Raw genomic sequence first — 19498 nt, forward strand, 5'->3', positions numbered from 1 at the left:
AATTTGAACACAAAATAAATCAAAAATATGATGTGCAAAAAGGCAGTAAACCTCTGGGAAATAAAATAATCATGCAAAGTCTACATGAATTAAGACATTCACATGTATGTTCACAGTACCAGAGTTCTTATTATTATTGCCAATTTAACAGAGGTAGGTTATAGTGCAAAAAGTAACACAAGGACATCATTTCTAAGTGAAACACCATATTCCCTGCATTTTATTATTAATGAAAATATAAATGTTAACATCAGCGTCAATTGGCCAACTTTTGGCTGATTGCCGATTACACTCTAATGGTTATAATCGGCCGATTAAATTGGCTGGCCGATAAATCGGTCGGGCCCTACTAATCACCATGCTGTAACCTCTGACAAGCTGTGATGCTAGCATAACTATCGCACATTCACATATATGTAATTTTTGGGCGAGCTGCGAGCGTCACATAGGTTTACATTGCCAAACGTTTAATCACTTGACGACACTGAGGAGAGGGAGGGACTAGTGATGTCTCGGTTCCTAACGAAATGGCTCTTAGAGCCAGCTTTTTGAAGTGAACGACGGGAGCCGGCTCCTGATTGGGAGCTGGTTTGGGTTTTTTTTCTCTCTTTTTTTCTGTTCAAGCCGCATGTGATTGGTCAATATGTGTGGTGCCGTCTGTGTGTCTGCGCTGAGCAGAAGGGGGAGGGGCGGGTGTTACAGACACACACAGCTCAGTGAGCACACGAACAGGAGGGAGACTCATAGTGGGAGCAGGGCACTGCCGTGCTGACAAAATTATATATGTTATCGGGGCTATTCGTCATGATATTGGACTTATCGATAACATACATAATTTTGTCAGCACGGCAGTGCCCCACTCCCACTATGAGACCTGAATGGCCTGCAGTGAATGCTGCGTTCAAGTGGCGTCGGCATAATCAGAAAAACTCTTTCTGACTGGGAAAATTCAAGAATACCCCCCTCATGTTGGAAAACAACTCGTTAACTTGGTCATAATTTCACACAGACGCGCACACTCTCTCTCTCACACATACACACACAGACACGCACACTCCTTCTCTCTCACACACACACAGATGCACAGACTCTCTCTCACACTAGTGTTGCACGGTATACTGGTACCAACGGTAGACTGCGGCACTAAAACTCCACAGTACATATGGTACCATAATGTTGGATTGTGTGATCAGTTCAAAGTCCAGTCGCAAGAGGCTGAGTGTCCATGCGCTGTCCAATAACGGCGAATCCTGCCGGTTGTGGGTTGAACAGGGGTCACAGACACAGACAGGAATACGTATTCCTGTCAAATACGGCAGCCATAGTGCTCCGCGGCGCAAGATAAGGCTCCAGGTCCAATAATGTTCTCTTGTTGGCGTCATGACTGCCCAGAAGTACCTGGACAGCCGAGCCGTGGCGGCACACAGGTATGTGGCATGTCAGAGGAGAAACGAGCCGTTCACATTACTCTTTGTGGCAGGTAACGGTCCACAAACCTCAGCGCACTTTGGGGACTGTTCTTTACTTATGAAGGGACTGCTCTTTACTTGTCAGGGGAGCAGGGTGGCTGGTTGATTTTTATTTTATTTATTTATTTTATTTTGATCCCCCCTATGTTAATCACTTATCGATGCTGTTTTTGAAGTATGATTAAGTCAGTAAGTAATTTATTCCATTGAAATATCATTGATGTATTATAGAAAAGTGATTTATCTTTTTATAAATGACAAAAGGCACATCTGCCTCATTTTTGCTGTGGTATCGTGATACTACTCAGAACCGTGATACTGTCACTAGTATCATACCGTGGGTCCCAGATGCTCTCTCTCTCTCTCTCTCTCTCTCTCTCTCTCTCTCTCTCTCTCTCTTTCTTTCTTTCTTTCTTTCTTTCTTCTAATATGAGATAAAAGAACAACTGAACCTCATTTACCTTAGTAAAAAGGTATTCATTTGAATGGAACCATAAGCCAAAATTCTTTAAACTCATTTTTTTGTTACTATGGAATGCACTTTGCACACAGTTTGTTTACATAGACAAGTCTAACTTGTTCAGTGCAATCATTTTCTATATATATTTATTTTTTTGAACTTCTGGAATTAACTTTTTCAGTTTGTAATCCTGATGCATGTATTTGCATCAGTTCAAGGGGCCTTTATTTTTATATCAGTAAGTAATGCACCTTATTTAAATTGATGTTCATTTGAGATATCAAATAGTTTTTTTTTTTGGTTTGATATCTTTTCAAAAATGTTTGAGATGCTTGCCAATAGAAAAATACATATCTCTTCATTTAAAGGGTCAAAACTGTTTTGGTTTCGTTCATAGTATTGATGTCATGATCTTAGAGATAGATATATATATATATATATATATATATATATATATATATATATATATATATATATATATATATATATATATACACTACAGGCCAAAAGTTTGGACACACCTTCTCATTCAATGCGTTTTCTTTATTTTCATGACTATTTACATTGTAGATTCTCACTGAAGGCATCAAAACTATGAATGAACACATGTGGAGTTATGTACTTAACAAAAAAGGTGAAATAACTGAAAACATGTTTTATATTCTAGTTTCTTCAAAATAGCCACCCTTTGCTCTGATTACTGCTTTGCACACTCTTGGCATTCTCTCCATGAGCTTCAAGAGGTAGTCACCTGAAATGGTTTCCACTTCACAGGTGTGCCTTATCAGGGTTAATTAGTGGAATTTCTTGCTTTATCAATGGGGTTGGGACCATCAGTTGTGTTGTGCAGAAGTCAGGTTAATACACAGCCGACAGCCCTATTGGACAACTGTTAAAATTCATATTATGGCAAGAACCTATCAGCTAACTAAAGAAAAACGAGTGGCCATCATTACTTTAAGAAATGAAGGTCAGTCAGTCTGGAAAATTGCAAAAACTTTAAATGTGTCCCCAAGTGGAGTCGCAAAAACCATCAAGCGCTACAACGAAACTGGCACACATGAGGACCGACCCAGGAAAGGAAGATCAAGAGTCACCTCTGCTTCTGAGGATAAGTTCATCCGAGTCACCAGCCTCAGAAATCGCAAGTTAACAGCAGCTCAGATCAGAGACCAGATGAATGCCACACAGAGTTCTAGCAGCAGACCCATCTCTAGAACAACTGTTAAGAGGAGACTGCGCGAATCAGGCCTTCATGGTCAAATAGCTGCTAGGAAAGCACTGCTAAGGAGAGGCAACAAGCAGAAGAGATTTGTTTGGGCCAAGAAACACAAGGAATGGACATTAGACCAGTAGAAATCTGTGCTTTGGTCTGATGAGTCCAAATTTGAGATCTTTGGTTCCAACCGCCGTGTCTTTGTGAGACGCAGAAAAGGTGAACGGATGGATTCCACATGCCTGGTTCCCACTGTGAAGCATGGAGGAGGAGGTGTGATGGTGTGGGGGTGTTTTGCTGGTGACACTGTTGGGGATTTATTCAAAATTGAAGGCACACTGAACCAGCATGGCTACCACAGCATCCTGCAGTGACATGCCATCCCATCCGGTTTGCGTTTAGTTGGACGATCATTTATTTTTCAACATGACAATGACCCCAAACACACCTCCAGGCTGTGTAAGGGCTATTTGACCAAGAAGGAGAGTGATGGAGTGCTGCGGCAGATGACCTGGCCTCCACAGTCACCGGACCTGAACCCAATCGAGATGGTTTGGGGTGAGCTGGACCGCAGAGTGAAGGCAAAGGGGCCAACAAGTGCTAAACACCTCTGGGAACTCCTTCAAGACTGTTGGAAAACCATTTCAGGTGACTACCTCTTGAAGCTCATGGAGAGAATGCCAAGAGTGTGCAAAGCAGTAATCAGAGCAAAGGGTGGCTATTTTGAAGAAACTAGAATATAAGACATGTTTTCAGTTATTTCACCTTTTTTTGTTAAGTACATAACTCCACATGTGTTCATTCATAGTTTTGATGCCTTCAGTGAGAATCTACAATGTAAATAGTCATGAAAATAAAGAAAACGCATTGAATGAGAAGGTGTGTCCAAACTTTTGGCCTGTACTGTACATTCATTCTGAATGCTGCTGGCTTTGAACTTTGAGGGAGTAACAATTTGGATGGTCCTTTTCCTCTTAAGCCCGGAGGACACGACGTCCATTATTTACATAACCAATCTGAAATGTGTACTTGTCAGACCACAGCACACTTTTCCACTTTGTGTCAGTCTGTCTCAGATGAGCTTGTACCCAGAGAAGTTGGCAGTGTTTCTGGATGTTGTTGATATATGGCTTTCACTTTGTATGGTAGAGTCTTTTCTTGCATTCGTAGATGCAGTGATCAGCTATGTTTACTGACAGTGGCTTTCCAAAGTGTTCTGGAGCCCATGTAGTAATATCCTTTTATACAGTCATGTTGTGTTTAGAAACTTTATTCTGATACTGTTGTAATATTTGCGCTCGCAGTTATTCACAAAGTGGTGAATCTTGCGCTGCACTTGCTTTTCAATGACTGAGCCATTGCAGATCCCCCTTTCATACCCAACAATGATACTTAACTCTGTTACAACAAACCTGTTTACCTGTGGAATGTTCCAAACAGGTGGGTTTTTTTTGTTTTGTTTTGTGTTTTTTTTTTGTTTTTTTGAGCATTTCACAATTTTCCCAGTCTTTCGATGCCCGTTTAAACTTTTTTGGAGCATGTTGCAGGCATCAAATTCAGAATGAGTGTACATCTCCAAAAAAACAATAAATTTTATTAGTTTGAACTTGAAATATCTTGTCTTAGTACTGAATTCAATTAGACATAAGTTGAAAATTATTTGCAAATCATTGCATTCTGTTTTTAATTCACATTTTACACAGCACCCAAACTTTTTTAATCAGGGGTGTACAAGAATAGTATTTGTAATAAGTGACAGTTGCTGTTTTGACTCTATAGTAGCTGTTTGCCTCACAATATGACTTGCATCATCTCAATTCTGTACATCCCCAGTTTGCTGTAGTATACTTTGAAGAGACAGAAAGATGAGAATTGCAGTGAGATTAAGGGCGCTGACAGGTGAAATGTTGTGTTGCACTTAGGGCTGGGCAATATGGCCTAAAAAAAAATCTCAGATTTTTTCACAACCAGTCCGATTCACGATTTAAATCGATTTCCCCCCTCTACTTAAAATAATAAAAATATTTGCGGCCTGGTAGCACGTACCTGGGCTCCAAAACTTTCAGCATGTGAATAAACCCCGGCTTTTCCACAGTAAATATGGGCACCATATCTCCTGCAAGATACATCGTGACTACATCTGTGATCGCTTTCCACTGGGCCCCTTTCTCATCATACAGCAGTGCCCCCCCCCACCTTCATTTTATTTTCTATATAGCTCCAGATCACAACAGAAGTCATTTAAGGTCACCTTTCCTACAGAACATGTCTATACCCTGTCCTTTCATTAAACTAACTAAAGAGCCTTATGTTATTTATTAGTGTTGGGTCAGTATGAGAAAATTTTCGCCACTTGGGGGCACAGTTGACTCATTTAAAATAAAAAAACAACCACAGGACAACAGAGTGACAGTAACACGTTTCTTTTATTCCTTACAAATAAATTTGCAGGTTTAGCTTACTCAGTCAGTGCAAACAGGGGTTGCCTCCTTCGTCTGGCTCAAAGCCAAAATGTTGCCATATTGGCGTATTCTTTGATTTCTTCGAGACTAAATTGTCCGCCATTATCGACTCCCCGTTACTGTTAAACAAACTCCAGGCTACAGTAGAGGCCTCGGCGCATGCGTGCTCGCACCCTCTAGCTCAGTCCCCGCCCCACCCCCACCCCCTCTCTCTCCTGCTCGCTGTGCGCTTGAGGAAGAGGCAGACACAGGCTGTAAAATGACGCATGCGGTCCGGTCGGTCTCAAAAAAAGAAAAAAACCTGGTCCAAGACAGACTACCGAACCGAATTGGTATTACCGAGAACTGACCCAACCCTATTATTTATCTTTACACAACGGTGTGTCAGTTCTGTCTCTACACGGTGCACGTTTACAATACTCCTCTGCTCTGTGTCGCGCATGGCGGAGTTCTGCCCCAATGCGCGCGTGCACACACACACACACACAGGTGAGCACACGGAGCGCGGTTCGGGATGCATTTTCCCGTGTCCAAGACAATTATAACCGAGCCTGGCCCAAACCTGCAGCACGGCACTGAACACACAGTCTATAGGCCCGTTTCCACTGCAGGAACTTCGGGGTAATTTTACGGGACCGTTGGTGCGTGTCTCCACTTCAGGAGCCACCCCCGAAGGACAGCGTTTCGGAACTTTTACAGGGCCTAAACAAGTCCCTGCCTCGGAGTAGGTACTCAAAACATGTGACGTTTTGTAATTACTATGGTTATCGTAGATTACCTGGGCTAACCGTTAGCTGTTAGCGGTGTCTGTATTAACTCATTAGCTCAATATACAGTCCTTAAAAAAAAACACTTTTTTCCAGCGGATATCTTAGTTTCAGCATGATTGAGCTAGCAAAGCAGTTTTGTGTTGCTACGCTGAACAAAAATATAAACGCAACACTTTTGTTTTTGCTCCCATTTTTCTTGGGCTGAACTCAAAGATCTAAAACATTTTCTATACACACAAAAGACCATTTCTCACAAATATTATTCACAAATCTGTCTAAAATCTGCGTTAGTGAGCACTAGAAAATGTTTCAGATCTTTGAGTTCAGCTCATGAAAAATGGGAGCAAAAACAAAAGTGTTGCATTTATATTTTTGTTCAGTGTATGTGTGGTATTTATTCAGTTTTGGGAAATCACGATGTCTAGAATGCATCAGTAGTGGCTGCAGCTGACAGGGACAGCTAACAGCAGCAGCAAAGCTAACATCAGGACATCATCTGTTAAAAGCCTCCCGTTGTCGGATACGACATGAAACTACTCCAGTACGCTCAATCATGTTTTAACTAAGACATCCGCTGGAAAAAAATATTTTTTTTCATGGACCGTTTATTGAGTTATTGAGTTAATACAGACACCGCTAACGGCTAACAGCTAACTGCGTCCCTACGTCGCCCCGGTCAAAAATGGTCGCACAACGATTACGTCACATCCAGAGCCTGGTAACTTTACAGGAACCTTCCTACTACTCCGCTCTCTCAGTGGAGACAGTGCGGTTGAGAGGGCCGAGCGAGAGGACGTTCCTGTAGTAGTTCCTGCCCCCCAAATAGTACCAGGAGCTTCTTCAGTGGAAACGGGCCTTATGGAGAGGAGCCTGTGTTGCGTTAAGGCGTTGTCACATAAATAACAAATTCAAGCACTTGAATAGGGATATTTTCGTAGGGAGCAACACCTCTCGCACTCGGCAGCATGCCTCTGTTTGAGGTGCTGCAGTAAACTGGTAGTACTGCTACCTTGGGTAGCAACAGCCTTCAAACACACTTTGCAGCGGGTTGCTGTTTATTCTTTGTCTGACGCCACAAAACCGAACTCATTCCCTTTCTTGGGAACGAGTTCTTCCCCGCTCGCTGCCATGATGTTTGTGTATCAAGTGCGGGGGGGAGGGGTGAGCCCACTATGAACTACAGGAGCCCAGCAGGGAGCGTCGGTGGCAGATTTTAAAGAGAAACTCGATTTTCATTAAAACAAATCGACCTAAACTACAAATTCGAATTAATCGATAAAATCGATTTATCGCCCAGCCCTATTTGCACTAATGGATGAGTATGACGAAGAGAAAGGAACCAGAGAGCTGATATCTTTGTTTATTTCTGGTATGTAAAAAACTGTTGAGGGAAACAAAAGCCCTGATCAGCACCAATTGCAATTTTCATCCCGAAGCTGTGTTCTTTACATGAAGACTCTTTGTCCATAATTCATCATGTTTGTTTGTTTTGTCCTTCTTTGACTGACAGGTGCAGTTTCAGAAGGTCCAGCAGCTTCGTTTGACTCAGTCACGGGCACAGTACTATGGCTCTCTGCCCAACGTCAATCAGATTGGAAACACCAACACCGAATTCCAGGTGAAATCTCATTGCAGTCAAAATATACAGCACCAACATATACTAGGAATTCAGTATTCAGTATTAACACCCCTCTTAGATAGTTGGCAAAACTAAACATTATGGCAGACTTTGGCATTTTATGGCCCCCGGGCCACATCTGGCCCTTTGGCAGTCCGTATCTGGCCCACATGAGGTCAATCAGAAATTAGAAATCAAAGGCTAAAAAAGTGCATGGCATGCACACAATTCAAGGCGATTTATGTGTGTGCGTGCGTGCTTACGCACCTTCACAGGGATGTGTTTGACAAAAGACACCGAGTTAGCTTTCGAAAATGAAAGCTTATGGTAGAAAAAGTAAGGTAGATACAGAATGTAGAGTTTTAAACAAGACAAGAACATCTAAGTATTTGTTCACTGAAGTCAAAGGCAATGCCGTGTGCTTAGTCTGTGGAGCACAGGTTGCTGTATTTAAGGATTACAATTTGAATCACCACCACATGACTAAACAAGTGGGCACTAGCAGCTGATGCTTTGCTAGCTAAGCTGCAAAACTAACAGGGATTTTTTTTTACCAAGCTTCACACATCCAGGGATGGAGCAGTCAAGACCTGTTATGTCAAAATTGCAAAAAACAGTAAGCCATTTTCTGATGGGGAGTTTATCAAAGAATTCTTGGTGGATTCTGCAGCGCTACTATGTCCCAAGAAAAGAGATGTTTGCGAATGTGCCCCTGCCCCACTCCTGATGAACTGTAACGAGGAGGATCGAGGACATTGCGGGAAATGTGGAGCTTCAGCTGCAAAACAAAGCAGACAATTTTGACTTTTTCTCCCTGGCTTTGGGTGAGAGCTGCCCAGTTACTCGTCACTGTATGTGGGGTAACGAAGGAGATGATGGAGGAGCTGGCAGTAATGTGGTCAGTGAAAGGAATGACAACCAGGAGTGATTTGCTCATGGAGGTAAATGCATGCTTGGACAAGCTGGGACTGAAATGGGATAAACTTGCAGGTGTTACAGCGGATGGTTGTCCAAATCTGAAGGGAATCTGAAGCGGATTCAGGATAAAGTGACTGAAATGAACCCCCAGAAATTGGTATTTTTTCATTGTATTATACACCAGGAGGTGTTGTGTAAGTCAGTGCTAAAAGTTAACCATATTATTGATGTTGTAAGATAAGATAACATAAGATAATATAAACTTTATTGTCCCAAGCGGGAAATTTGTTTTCGGCACATAGTGCGACATAGCTGCATAGCAGATACAACCATCATATACAAACAATACACACAGTTGTCAACCATGTAGTACGCAAGGCGCAGATTTGAATAACATAATAGTGCAATGAGGACTACTAGATGAAATAAATGTAACTAAAGTAGTTAACTTCATCAGGGCATTGAATCACAGACAGTTTGTTGCAGTGTGAGACTGACCATTGTGTCATAGGCTGCCACACAGCTGTAAGATGGCTCAGCCTGGGCAACGTGCTTAAGAGTATAGGGCCCGAGGACAGAGATTCAGGAGTTCTGTGAGGGGGGCGTGGAACTACAACCTCCCCCACCACAATCACACGTGGAACCACCTTTGGCAGAGGCTTGGGAGATACCGGACACGACACCTGTGGCTTAGGTGCTGGTATCTCCAGGTGCTGTTTGGTGGCAGCCAACAGCAACTCCACCAGGATAGGCATTCCCATGTCGTCACTGGGGTGTACCTACAAACACAAAACAATGACAAAAAAAAAAAAAAAATTAAATATTATTTTGAAAAGTGTGACTTTTACTGTCAAACATACTGTGTTGAATAATTTTCTATTTATGATATGAAAATAATATATTCTACTTACACCATCACAGCACCACAACTTGCGGTTGTTCGGGGGAAGCGGTCAGCGTGGTGAAAATATTTCACACCTTAAAAAAAAAAGGAACAAGAAAAGAAACAGTTTTTGAAAAACACATTTTAAAAAGGCAATGTCAACTTTCTTATTAGAAAACCATAATGGGTATAATATTAGAAATTATATGTAAAATATATAATTCTCATAAGCCTTCATAAAACTGTTTAGAACCATGTATCATTATTTTCAAACATACCGAGACCTGCTGACACACGGTGAAATTCATGCCGGAAAAACTCTTGGATATCCCCCGGGACTGTCAAGTGTGGGACAAGGTCCCAGCGAAATCCTAAACAAAGTAATAATGGTTAATGACAAAATCATACTGACCTGTACACATCTGCCTCATTAAAAAGAATACATGAATAACCTACCTGTGCAGTTGGCCAGACGCTGCAGACAGTGGCCAGGCCAAAAGCTATGCCTCCTTGCTTAGGCGTCTTGCTGGCCATCAGGTTGTTCCTAGGGGCCATGACACAGACAGCGTCAGAGATCCGAGGAAGAACAGCATTTTCATCCTCAATCCTGAGCTGGTCAGTGCACGCCCCTGGAGTGGACATGACGCCAAAGGTGTTGCAATCCTCTGGCATCAGCACAATCCCATCTGCAAGGGAGTGCAGATGGGACGCCCCTACAAGAAGAACAAGCTGGAACAAAAGACAGGATTTCTTTTAGGCTGAAAACACACAACTAAAACTTCTAATCATCAGTGAAGTCTTCATGAATTGTACATACTGTCTTGCCTGGGACCTCAACTGGAATGACCAATTTATGCTGGCGCCCAGTGTGCTCAGAAATTGACCGTTTGTGCACTTTGTAGCACCACCCTGTGCCACAAGCTGTTGATGAACATAAAATGGTTTAAAAAAAAAAAAAAAAAAAAAAGAGACCAAATTCAAAGTTCAAGCACTTCAACACAATATGTGAACTTTTCAAGACTATAAAAATACACAAAGTTAGGAGTTTAACCCAGTCATACAGCAAGGATATACATGAAAAGTTGATTTCAAGAAGGCATGCCACATACATGCACCAGCGTCACTGGAGGCCAACTGTCGCTCCGACATCCTCCACTCAGTCGCCTCAGAGCAACGGTAGGACTTGCCACGGGGCATCTAAAAGTATAAAGACCCAGTTATTAAGCATATTAAAATCAAACTGATAATTTACTAATGATTGACATTGACAGCAACTGACACAAACACACACACACACACACACAACTGATACACTTTTTTGATTGACAAGGCCAAACAGTTTCACGACCACACTGCATTCTAACTTCTTCAAATACTGTCTACTTGTATTATTAAATCAATGATGTCCACAAACACATAAAGCTTTAATTACATTGGAACATGCTTTGTTAAACACAGTAGGCTATATCACAGAGCATTGGACAAAAGTAATTCATTTTCAGACATTAAACATGAGAAGGAAGGACTCAGCTTAAGCATTAATGAGTGTTACACGCCAGTAATATGAAGTTATTTACGTGTTTTGCGGTTAATTCTACCATGGATCTGTTCATCCCTGCATGCGGAGGCAAACAGGCAGATGAGCTTCGTTTCCTGCTAGATTGAGTGCGACTCATTCATCCAAACTTTGCAAACATGGTCGGGATTTGTAGAGGACATATGTATGTTGTTCACTATGAAATGTGGTTACTATAAATAAATGCATCTCTGTGCAGAGAGGGAAATATGAAAAAAATGCTCCGTTCAACACCCCTCTCCCCTAAGTTACAACACATCACTCTCTGGGTGAGTCAGAGAACAATGGCGGCTAACTAGCCGTTACTCTAACTACCCGCTAAGTTACGCTAGCTTACTAAGCTAAGCTAATGGCACAACATTGCAATTTAATCACTGAATATTCCACAGCTTAAAAACAACCAGTGTGAGCTGACATAGCACCTAAAATATTGCACTGTCCTGCTGAGTCGAAGGATGCTGGGGGCTAAGTAAGCCCTATGCTAACTAGCCGCTTTGCTAACGGACGGCTACGCTAACGAACTGCTACAGTATCTTACTGAGCTGAGCTAGTGACAATACATTCCAATTGAGATAATGTAGGTACACACATAGTTTATATAGCATACAAACCCACATATAATGTCAGAAGCACGAGCAACATTCACAAAATAACTACGCTACAAGCAAGCTCCTACCACTTACCGTAGTGACTGCCGTGTCCTTAGGTGAAGAGGGACAAACAATCACAGCGCAGCGCCGGGGAACAAGGTGGAAGCTCCAAACGGAATGTCATTGGATAACATGATCCTTAGCTAAGCCCCGCTCCCTTGGTTACTGTTGCTATGTCTTTCAAGCATTCACTGCCAGCCAGGCTCTATGCATAAGAACTACAGAGTATGCAGTAATATAGCATCGGTTTCAGAGTAAATACCAGAAATTTCTTGGAAAACTGTTAGGAGATATCAGAGACAAGCAGTCAGAAGATAAGACATTTTTGACTTGAGCATCTTAGTGATAAAGTCATCATCAATGGAGCTCCGATACTATGATTCACCACGACAACAGGGGAGAAAACTTCCGGGAAAAAATACACAGCTACAGTCATAAAAAGAATCACTGACAGAGTTAATGCGTAACTCATATTAAATGTAACATCACTTTCTTTTCGTATTAGCCTTTGAGGAAGTCATTAAATGTTGTTCAATGTTTTTAATAATTGGGTGAAAATGAAATTTAAAAACAGACCATGATTGCTCCTCACTTTGGTTTTATTCATATTCCACATATTAAACAAAGTAAAAGTTTACTCAGTCGCTATTTCAGCGTAGCTTTTACTACCAACAAATGCTGATTACCACACATCTAGTTTCCTAACATCCTTGTTGAGTAAATGAACACATGGAAAAAAGCACAGGTGGTGGTCACTTCCACCTCCACCACGTCCAACAAAAGGCAGAGAAGCTGGTCCTGAGTCAGGTTGCTGGATGACCAGAGCCTCAGGTCATCACTCACTCCCAGGTCCCCAGGGCCGAGAGGCTATTAATGTTACCTATAATGTTGCAGCAAATTAGAAACACAGACATGGAAAGGGAGTTGTTGACAAAACTAAAAAAATAAATGACTACTGATTGTTGTTTTTGTATCTATAGAGTTCGTTAAATTACAAGGTGTGGAAATCACAAAATCAACGCCAAATTGAAAAATTTTAATCAAAATGGCCATCTTCCTGTTTGGAGTAGAGCATTGGTGGCAGAGACTTTTTTGTGCATCTGGGCAACTTATACATATGTACACATTTTCATCTTCCTACTCTTATCTCACTATAATTGTCAGAGCAGTGTTTCCTGACTAGTCCAACAGGAAAACAGTTGTCACATCTGACTGATTATAGCTCTAACTCCTCTTAGAGACTTAAACAATTGCTTTTTTTTTATTTATCGACAAGGACTGCAGATAGGGCAGAGGACAGTCTGCCACTTTTGTTTGGAAACTGTTATTATTTCTTTTTATTTGCTGAACACCATATTCTATTATTCAGATTAAAGACCCCAAAAGATATTTCTGTGTCCTGTACTGGTTTAATTTCGCCAGGCTACAACTGTTTTTGTAAATTGTGTGTGTGGTTGGGTAATTATAAAGTAAAAAATCATTTCAATTAAAAAAATTCTGTTGTGTTTTCAGTTACTGTATTATATCACAAATATCCTTTAATTTTATTGAATTGTAAATGTATATGAATTATCAGTGGAATATCCCGAAATGAAATCCCTGAGAAATTACCTTCGCTTCTTTATATAAAAAACAATTTTACAGTAGGCTCTCATTGTCTATTCTGAACACTATGATACTTAAGATACACACAGAGCCTCACAAAAAACTACTGTTTGTATACACATCAAGTATGTATATTCAAGTACTAAAATCTGATTGATCACTATTTAAAATATGTAGTGTTGCTGAAGTGTTGTGACTACATATTTACTATACAAGCAAGTAGTAAAATCTCTGCATAATCACTATTTAAATGCCTGTAAAATTACTGTTTTACTACAACTCTACTGGTGTGTCATGAGTAGTGTATAAACTACAGATTTACTACACAATTACTACAGGTGACTACACAGCCACTACTACACGAAAAGGTTTTGTGTAGTAATTTAATAGCAGCTTTTCATGAGGGCACACACGCACGCTCTCTCTCTCTCTCTCACACACACACAGACGGACACACTCTCTCTCGCACTTTGCACGGTATACTGGTACCAACGATAGACCACGGCACTAAAACTTCACAGTACATATGATACCATAGTGTTGGAGTACCATAGTACTACGGTACCTCAGGTACCACTGCTGTGGGATAAGTTCAAAGTCCAGTCACAAGAGGGTGAGTGTCCATGCGCCATCCAGTAACGGCAAATCCTGCCGGTTGTGGGTTGAACGGGGGTCACAGACACAGACAGGAGTACGTATTCCTGTCAAATATGGCAGCCATAGTGCTCCGCGGCACAAGATAATGGCTTACCGGCGACGGAGAACAGCCGAGCCGTGGCAGCACACAGGTATGTGGCGTGTCAGAGGAGAAACGAGCCATTCACATTACTCTTTGTGTCAGTAACGGTCCACAAACCTCACCGCACTTTACGGACTGTTCTTTACTTATGAAGGGACCGTCAGGGGAGCAGGGTGGCTGGTTGATTTTTATTTTATTTTTTTTATTTTATTTTGATCCCCCCTATGTTAATCACTTATTGATGCTGTTTTTGAAGTATGAATAAGTCAATAAGTAATTTATTCCTTTGAAATATCATTGATGTATTATAGAAAAGTGATTTATCTTTTTATAAATGACAAAAGGCACATCTGCCTCATTTTTGCTGTGGTATCGTGATACTACTCAGAACTGTGATACTGTCACTGGTATCGTACCGTGGGTCCCAATTTTGGTACCGTGACAATACTACCTCACACACACACACATACTCTGTGTCTCTCTCTCTCTCTCGCTCTCGCTCTCGCTCTCGCTCTCGCTCTCTCTCTCTCTCTCCTAATATGAGATAAAAGAACAACTGAACCTCATTTACCTTAGTGAAAAGGTATTGATTTGAATGGAACCACAGCCAAAATTCTTTAAACTTATTTTTTTGTTACTATGGAATGCACTTTTTCAGTTTGTTTACATAGACAAGTCTAACTTGTTCAGTGCAATCATTTTCTATATATATTTATTTTTTTGAACTTCTGGAAGGAACTTTTTCAGTTTTTAATCCCGATGCATGTATTTGCATCAGTTCAAGGGGCCTTTATCTTTATATCAGTAAGTAATGCACCTTATTTAAATTGATGTTCATTTGAGATAGCAAATAGTTTTTTTGTTTGGTTTGATATCTTTTCGAAAATGTTTGAGATGCTTGCCAATATTTTTTTCATTGGAAAAAATAAATATCTCTTCATTTAAAGAGTCAAAGCTGTTTTGGTTTCGTTCATAGTATTGATGTCATGATCTTAGGTATATATATATATATATATATATGTATACAGTACAGGCCAAAAGTTTGGACACACCTTCTCATTCAATGTGTTTTCTTTATTTTCATGACTATTTACATTGTAGATTCTCACTGAAGGCATCAAAACTATGAATGAACACATGTGGAGTTATGTACTTAACAAAAAAAGGTGAAATAACTGAAAACATGTTTTATGTTCTAGTTTCTTCAAAATAGCCACCCTGTGCTCTGATTACTGCTTTGCACACTCTTGGCATTCTCTCCATGAGCTTCAAGAGGTAGTCACCTGAAATGGTTTCCACTTCACAGATGTGCCTTATCAGGGTTAATTAGTGGAATTTCTTGCTTTATCAATGGGGTTGGGACCATCAGTTGTGTTGTGCAGAAGTCAGGTTAATACACAGCCGACAGCCCTATTGGACAACTGTTAAAATTCATATTATGGCAAGAACCAATCAGCTAACTAAAGAAAAACGAGTGGCCATCATTACTTTAAGAAATGAAGGTCAGTCAGTCCGGAAAATTGCAAAAACTTTAAATGTGTCCCCAAGTGGAGTTGCAAAAACCATCAAGCGCTACAACAAAACTGGCACACATGAGGACCGACCCAGGAAAGGAAGACCAAGAGTCACCTCTGCTTCTGAGGATAAGTTCATCCGAGTCACCAGCCTCAGAAATCGCAAGTTAACAGCAGCTCAGATCAGAGACCAGATGAATGCCACACAGAGTTCTAGCAGCAGACCCATCTCTAGAACAACTGTTAAGAGGAGACTGCGCGAATCAGGCCTTCATGGTCAAATAGCTGCTAGGAAAGCACTGCTAAGGAGAGGCAACAAGCAGAAGAGATTTGTTTGGGCCAAGAAACACAAGGAATGGACATTAGACCAGTGGAAATCTGTGCTTTGGTCTGATGAGTCCAAATTTGAGATCTTTGGTTCCAACCGCTGTATCTTTGTGAGACGCAGAAAAGGTGAACGGATGGATTCCACATGCCTGGTTCCCACTGTGAAGCATGGAGGAGGAGGTGTGATGGTGTGGGGGTGTTTTGCTGGTGACACTGTTGGGGATTTATTCAAAATTGAAGGCACACTGAACCAGCATGGCTACCACAGCATCCTGCAGCGACATGCCATCCCATCCAGTTTGCGTTTAGTTGGACGATCATTTATTTTTCAACAGGACAATGACCCCAAACACACCTCCAGGCTGTGTAAGGGCTATTTGACCAAGAAGGAGAGTGATGGAGTGCTGCGGCAGATGACCTGGCCTCCACAGTCACCGGACCTGAACCCAATCCAGATGGTTTGGGGTGAGCTGGACCGCAGAGTGAAGGCAAAGGGGCCAACAAGTGCGAAACACCTCTGGGAACTCCTTCAAGACTGTTGGAAAACCATTTCAGGTGACTACCTCTTGAAGCTCATGGAGAGAATGCCAAGAGTGTGCAAAGCAGTAATCAGAGCAAAGGGTGGCTATTTTGAAGAAACTAGAATATAAAACATGTTTTCAGTTATTTCACCTTTTTTGTTAAGTACATAACTCCACATGTGTTCATTCATAGTTTTGATGCCTTCAGTGAGAATCTACAATGTAAATAGTCATGAAAATAAAGAAAACGCATTGAATGAGAAGGTGTGTCCAAACTTTTGGCCTGTACTGTATATATGTAATATGTATATATGTATATGTATATATATATATATATATATATATATATATATATATATATATATATATATATATATATATATATATATATATATATATATACATATAATATGTAGTGTGAGAAATGAGCCAGAAGTCCCCTGCGTATTCGGCCTACCACGGCATTTTACACTGCTCAGAGTCTGCAAAATAGGTGTGCTTCCCTTTGCAATATCAAAATTCCCTGCCACGGATATCAAGGGATCCTACAGAGCCTCCACACCTGAAACAACGCCGGAACGTTATGGCATTCACACTCGGTCCCGTGAGTTGGCAAAAGCCGGGGGTTACTTTCCGTTTCATTATTCCTTATTTGGAACCTTCGGGCCGGGTTGATTTAGTGTTTTGAAACTGAACTGAGTCAGAGCAAACGGTGGATTCTCTTTACCTCCTTGTTGGCGGGAAAACCTGGGGTGGAGTTTTCTTTCGTACAGCGAACTGTGTAGATTGAACTGAATTGAACTGTGATATGTTTTTGGAAATCCCTGAGTGGAGTTTTTTGTTTGAACTGGATTGAATTGACTGAACGGAACGGAGCATTTCTTTTCTTTGGTGGAAAAAATATATACTTTCTTGAAACTGATTACAATTGTATCTGAATTTTTGAAAATTGAGTATAATTCTTTTGTTCTACAGAAACAATTTAATTTTGGTGTTAGGGGACCTGTTTTATGGGTTTTATGGTTTCTTTGTGGAGTTTGACTGAGTAAAAGAAAAATATTTGTTTCATGTGTCAAACCACTACAAAAGATATAGGCCTATTTTGTTATGGGACAACTTGGATGCATTCTTTTTTTTTCTTTCTTAATGCTTTGCAAAGTATCGGATTGGACTCAGTTTCAAAATAAAGGACTCCTATCGGATCAGATGCAAAAAAAAGTGATTGGGACATCCCTAATAAATATATATATATATATATATATATATATATATATATATAAAATAACGTATTCACTCTTTTTGTTGAGATGGCTTTAGAACAAATCCAGCATACCGGCTCGTCCAAATTACTGGGCCCCCCTTTGTCATTTGGTTTAAATCCAAAATACTCCCACACAGGGGCCATGTCAAGTTCCATGTCGTTCTCTTTTGCTCAACTCTTTTTTTTCTCAACCTCGTCTCCCTCTCACGAAGATCGCACTCTGTGTGTGTGTGTGTGTGTGTGTGTGTGTGTGTGTGTGTGTGGTCCATAGTCCCGCCTCCCCCACAGAGACAAAGACACTCGATGACAAGAGCCTTCCCTTTGATCATTACGCTAATGAACCAACTCACCTGGCTGCCAGACAATGCACGGCAGTGAACACTCTTGTTATCCAGTCTCTTTGGTGGAGAGAGACAAGGAAAACAAACACGCATGAATACAGCATTTAATCGCAGCTGTAAAAGTTACCGCCTCCCTTTAAATTTACTGTGCAATTAACCGACTTATCGCATATCGGGACAGGCCTACATATAATGTACAGCTTGGTGAAGGCTTTCATGTGAAAGTTGCAGTTTCTTTCAACCCAGATAGAGGACAACATTCGGTAACACTTTATATTAAGGTACTGTAATAAGTGTTAATTAATGCTTAATAAGCACAAATTAGCAGTTAATAAGCACTTATAAGACAGTATAAGATGCTTTTTAACATTAGTAAGACTATATAAGTGTTTATTACAGCATAACTGACAGTTATTATTGTTTATAGGAACATTATAAGCACCTATACTAAATATTAATAAGATGCCTATTTACATTAATTAGAATTTATACGGGTTAATTATAGAATAATAACCACATTTATTACTGGTTTATAAGACACTACAAGACCCTATGAGATGAAATTAACAAGGTGTTTATTAACATTAATAAGACCTAATGAGTGCTAATAATAGTATACAACACATTTATTATTGGCTTATAAGATATTATTGGGTACTAGAACATCCTTAAGAGTTTTTAGACAATTTATCAATATTAACAAGATGTTTATTAACATTATTGAGACCATAAGAAGTTAATATAAATGCCATATTACAGTTAATAAGTGCTTAATTATGCATCTGACTAATAGTAAATAATGATCCTTTGCAGCTACCGGATCTAAAGTGGGAACAGTGTTGTATAAAGGTTAATAGATTATTAATATGTACTTAATAACAGCTCATAATGCATCTTTGCAGCTACTGGATCTAAAGTGAGAACAGTGTCGTAAAAAGGTTAATCAATTATTAATATGCACTTATTAACAGCTCATAATGCATCTTTGCAGCTACTGGATCTATAGTGGGAACAATGTCTTGTTGACATTCATAAACTCTTTATTATGCACTCACTGAAGTTAGTAATTCTATTAATTATGCACCTATTGCAACATCCAGATATAGAGTAGATTGATTCAGAGTTAGCTGCTTTATTCACTCGTGATGAGAATTCAGCCTACCAATGG

General features: G+C 40.4%; 1 protein-coding gene across 4 annotated transcripts in view; it reads left to right on the top strand.

Moving 5' to 3' along the window:
- The window catches only part of crtc3 (CREB regulated transcription coactivator 3), a 146144-nt gene that overhangs the window by 12608 nt on the left and 114038 nt on the right, over positions 1-19498 (top strand). For all 4 annotated transcript variants that reach the window (XM_049602966.1, XM_049602973.1, XM_049602982.1 and 1 more), the window contains exon 2: positions 7888-7995. In XM_049602966.1, the coding sequence (XP_049458923.1) occupies positions 7888-7995 (108 nt within the window). The remainder of the gene's footprint in view (positions 1-7887; positions 7996-19498) is intronic.

This window comes from Epinephelus fuscoguttatus, linkage group LG2, assembly GCF_011397635.1.
Source record: "Epinephelus fuscoguttatus linkage group LG2, E.fuscoguttatus.final_Chr_v1".
Taxonomy (NCBI): Eukaryota; Metazoa; Chordata; class Actinopteri; order Perciformes; family Serranidae; genus Epinephelus; species Epinephelus fuscoguttatus.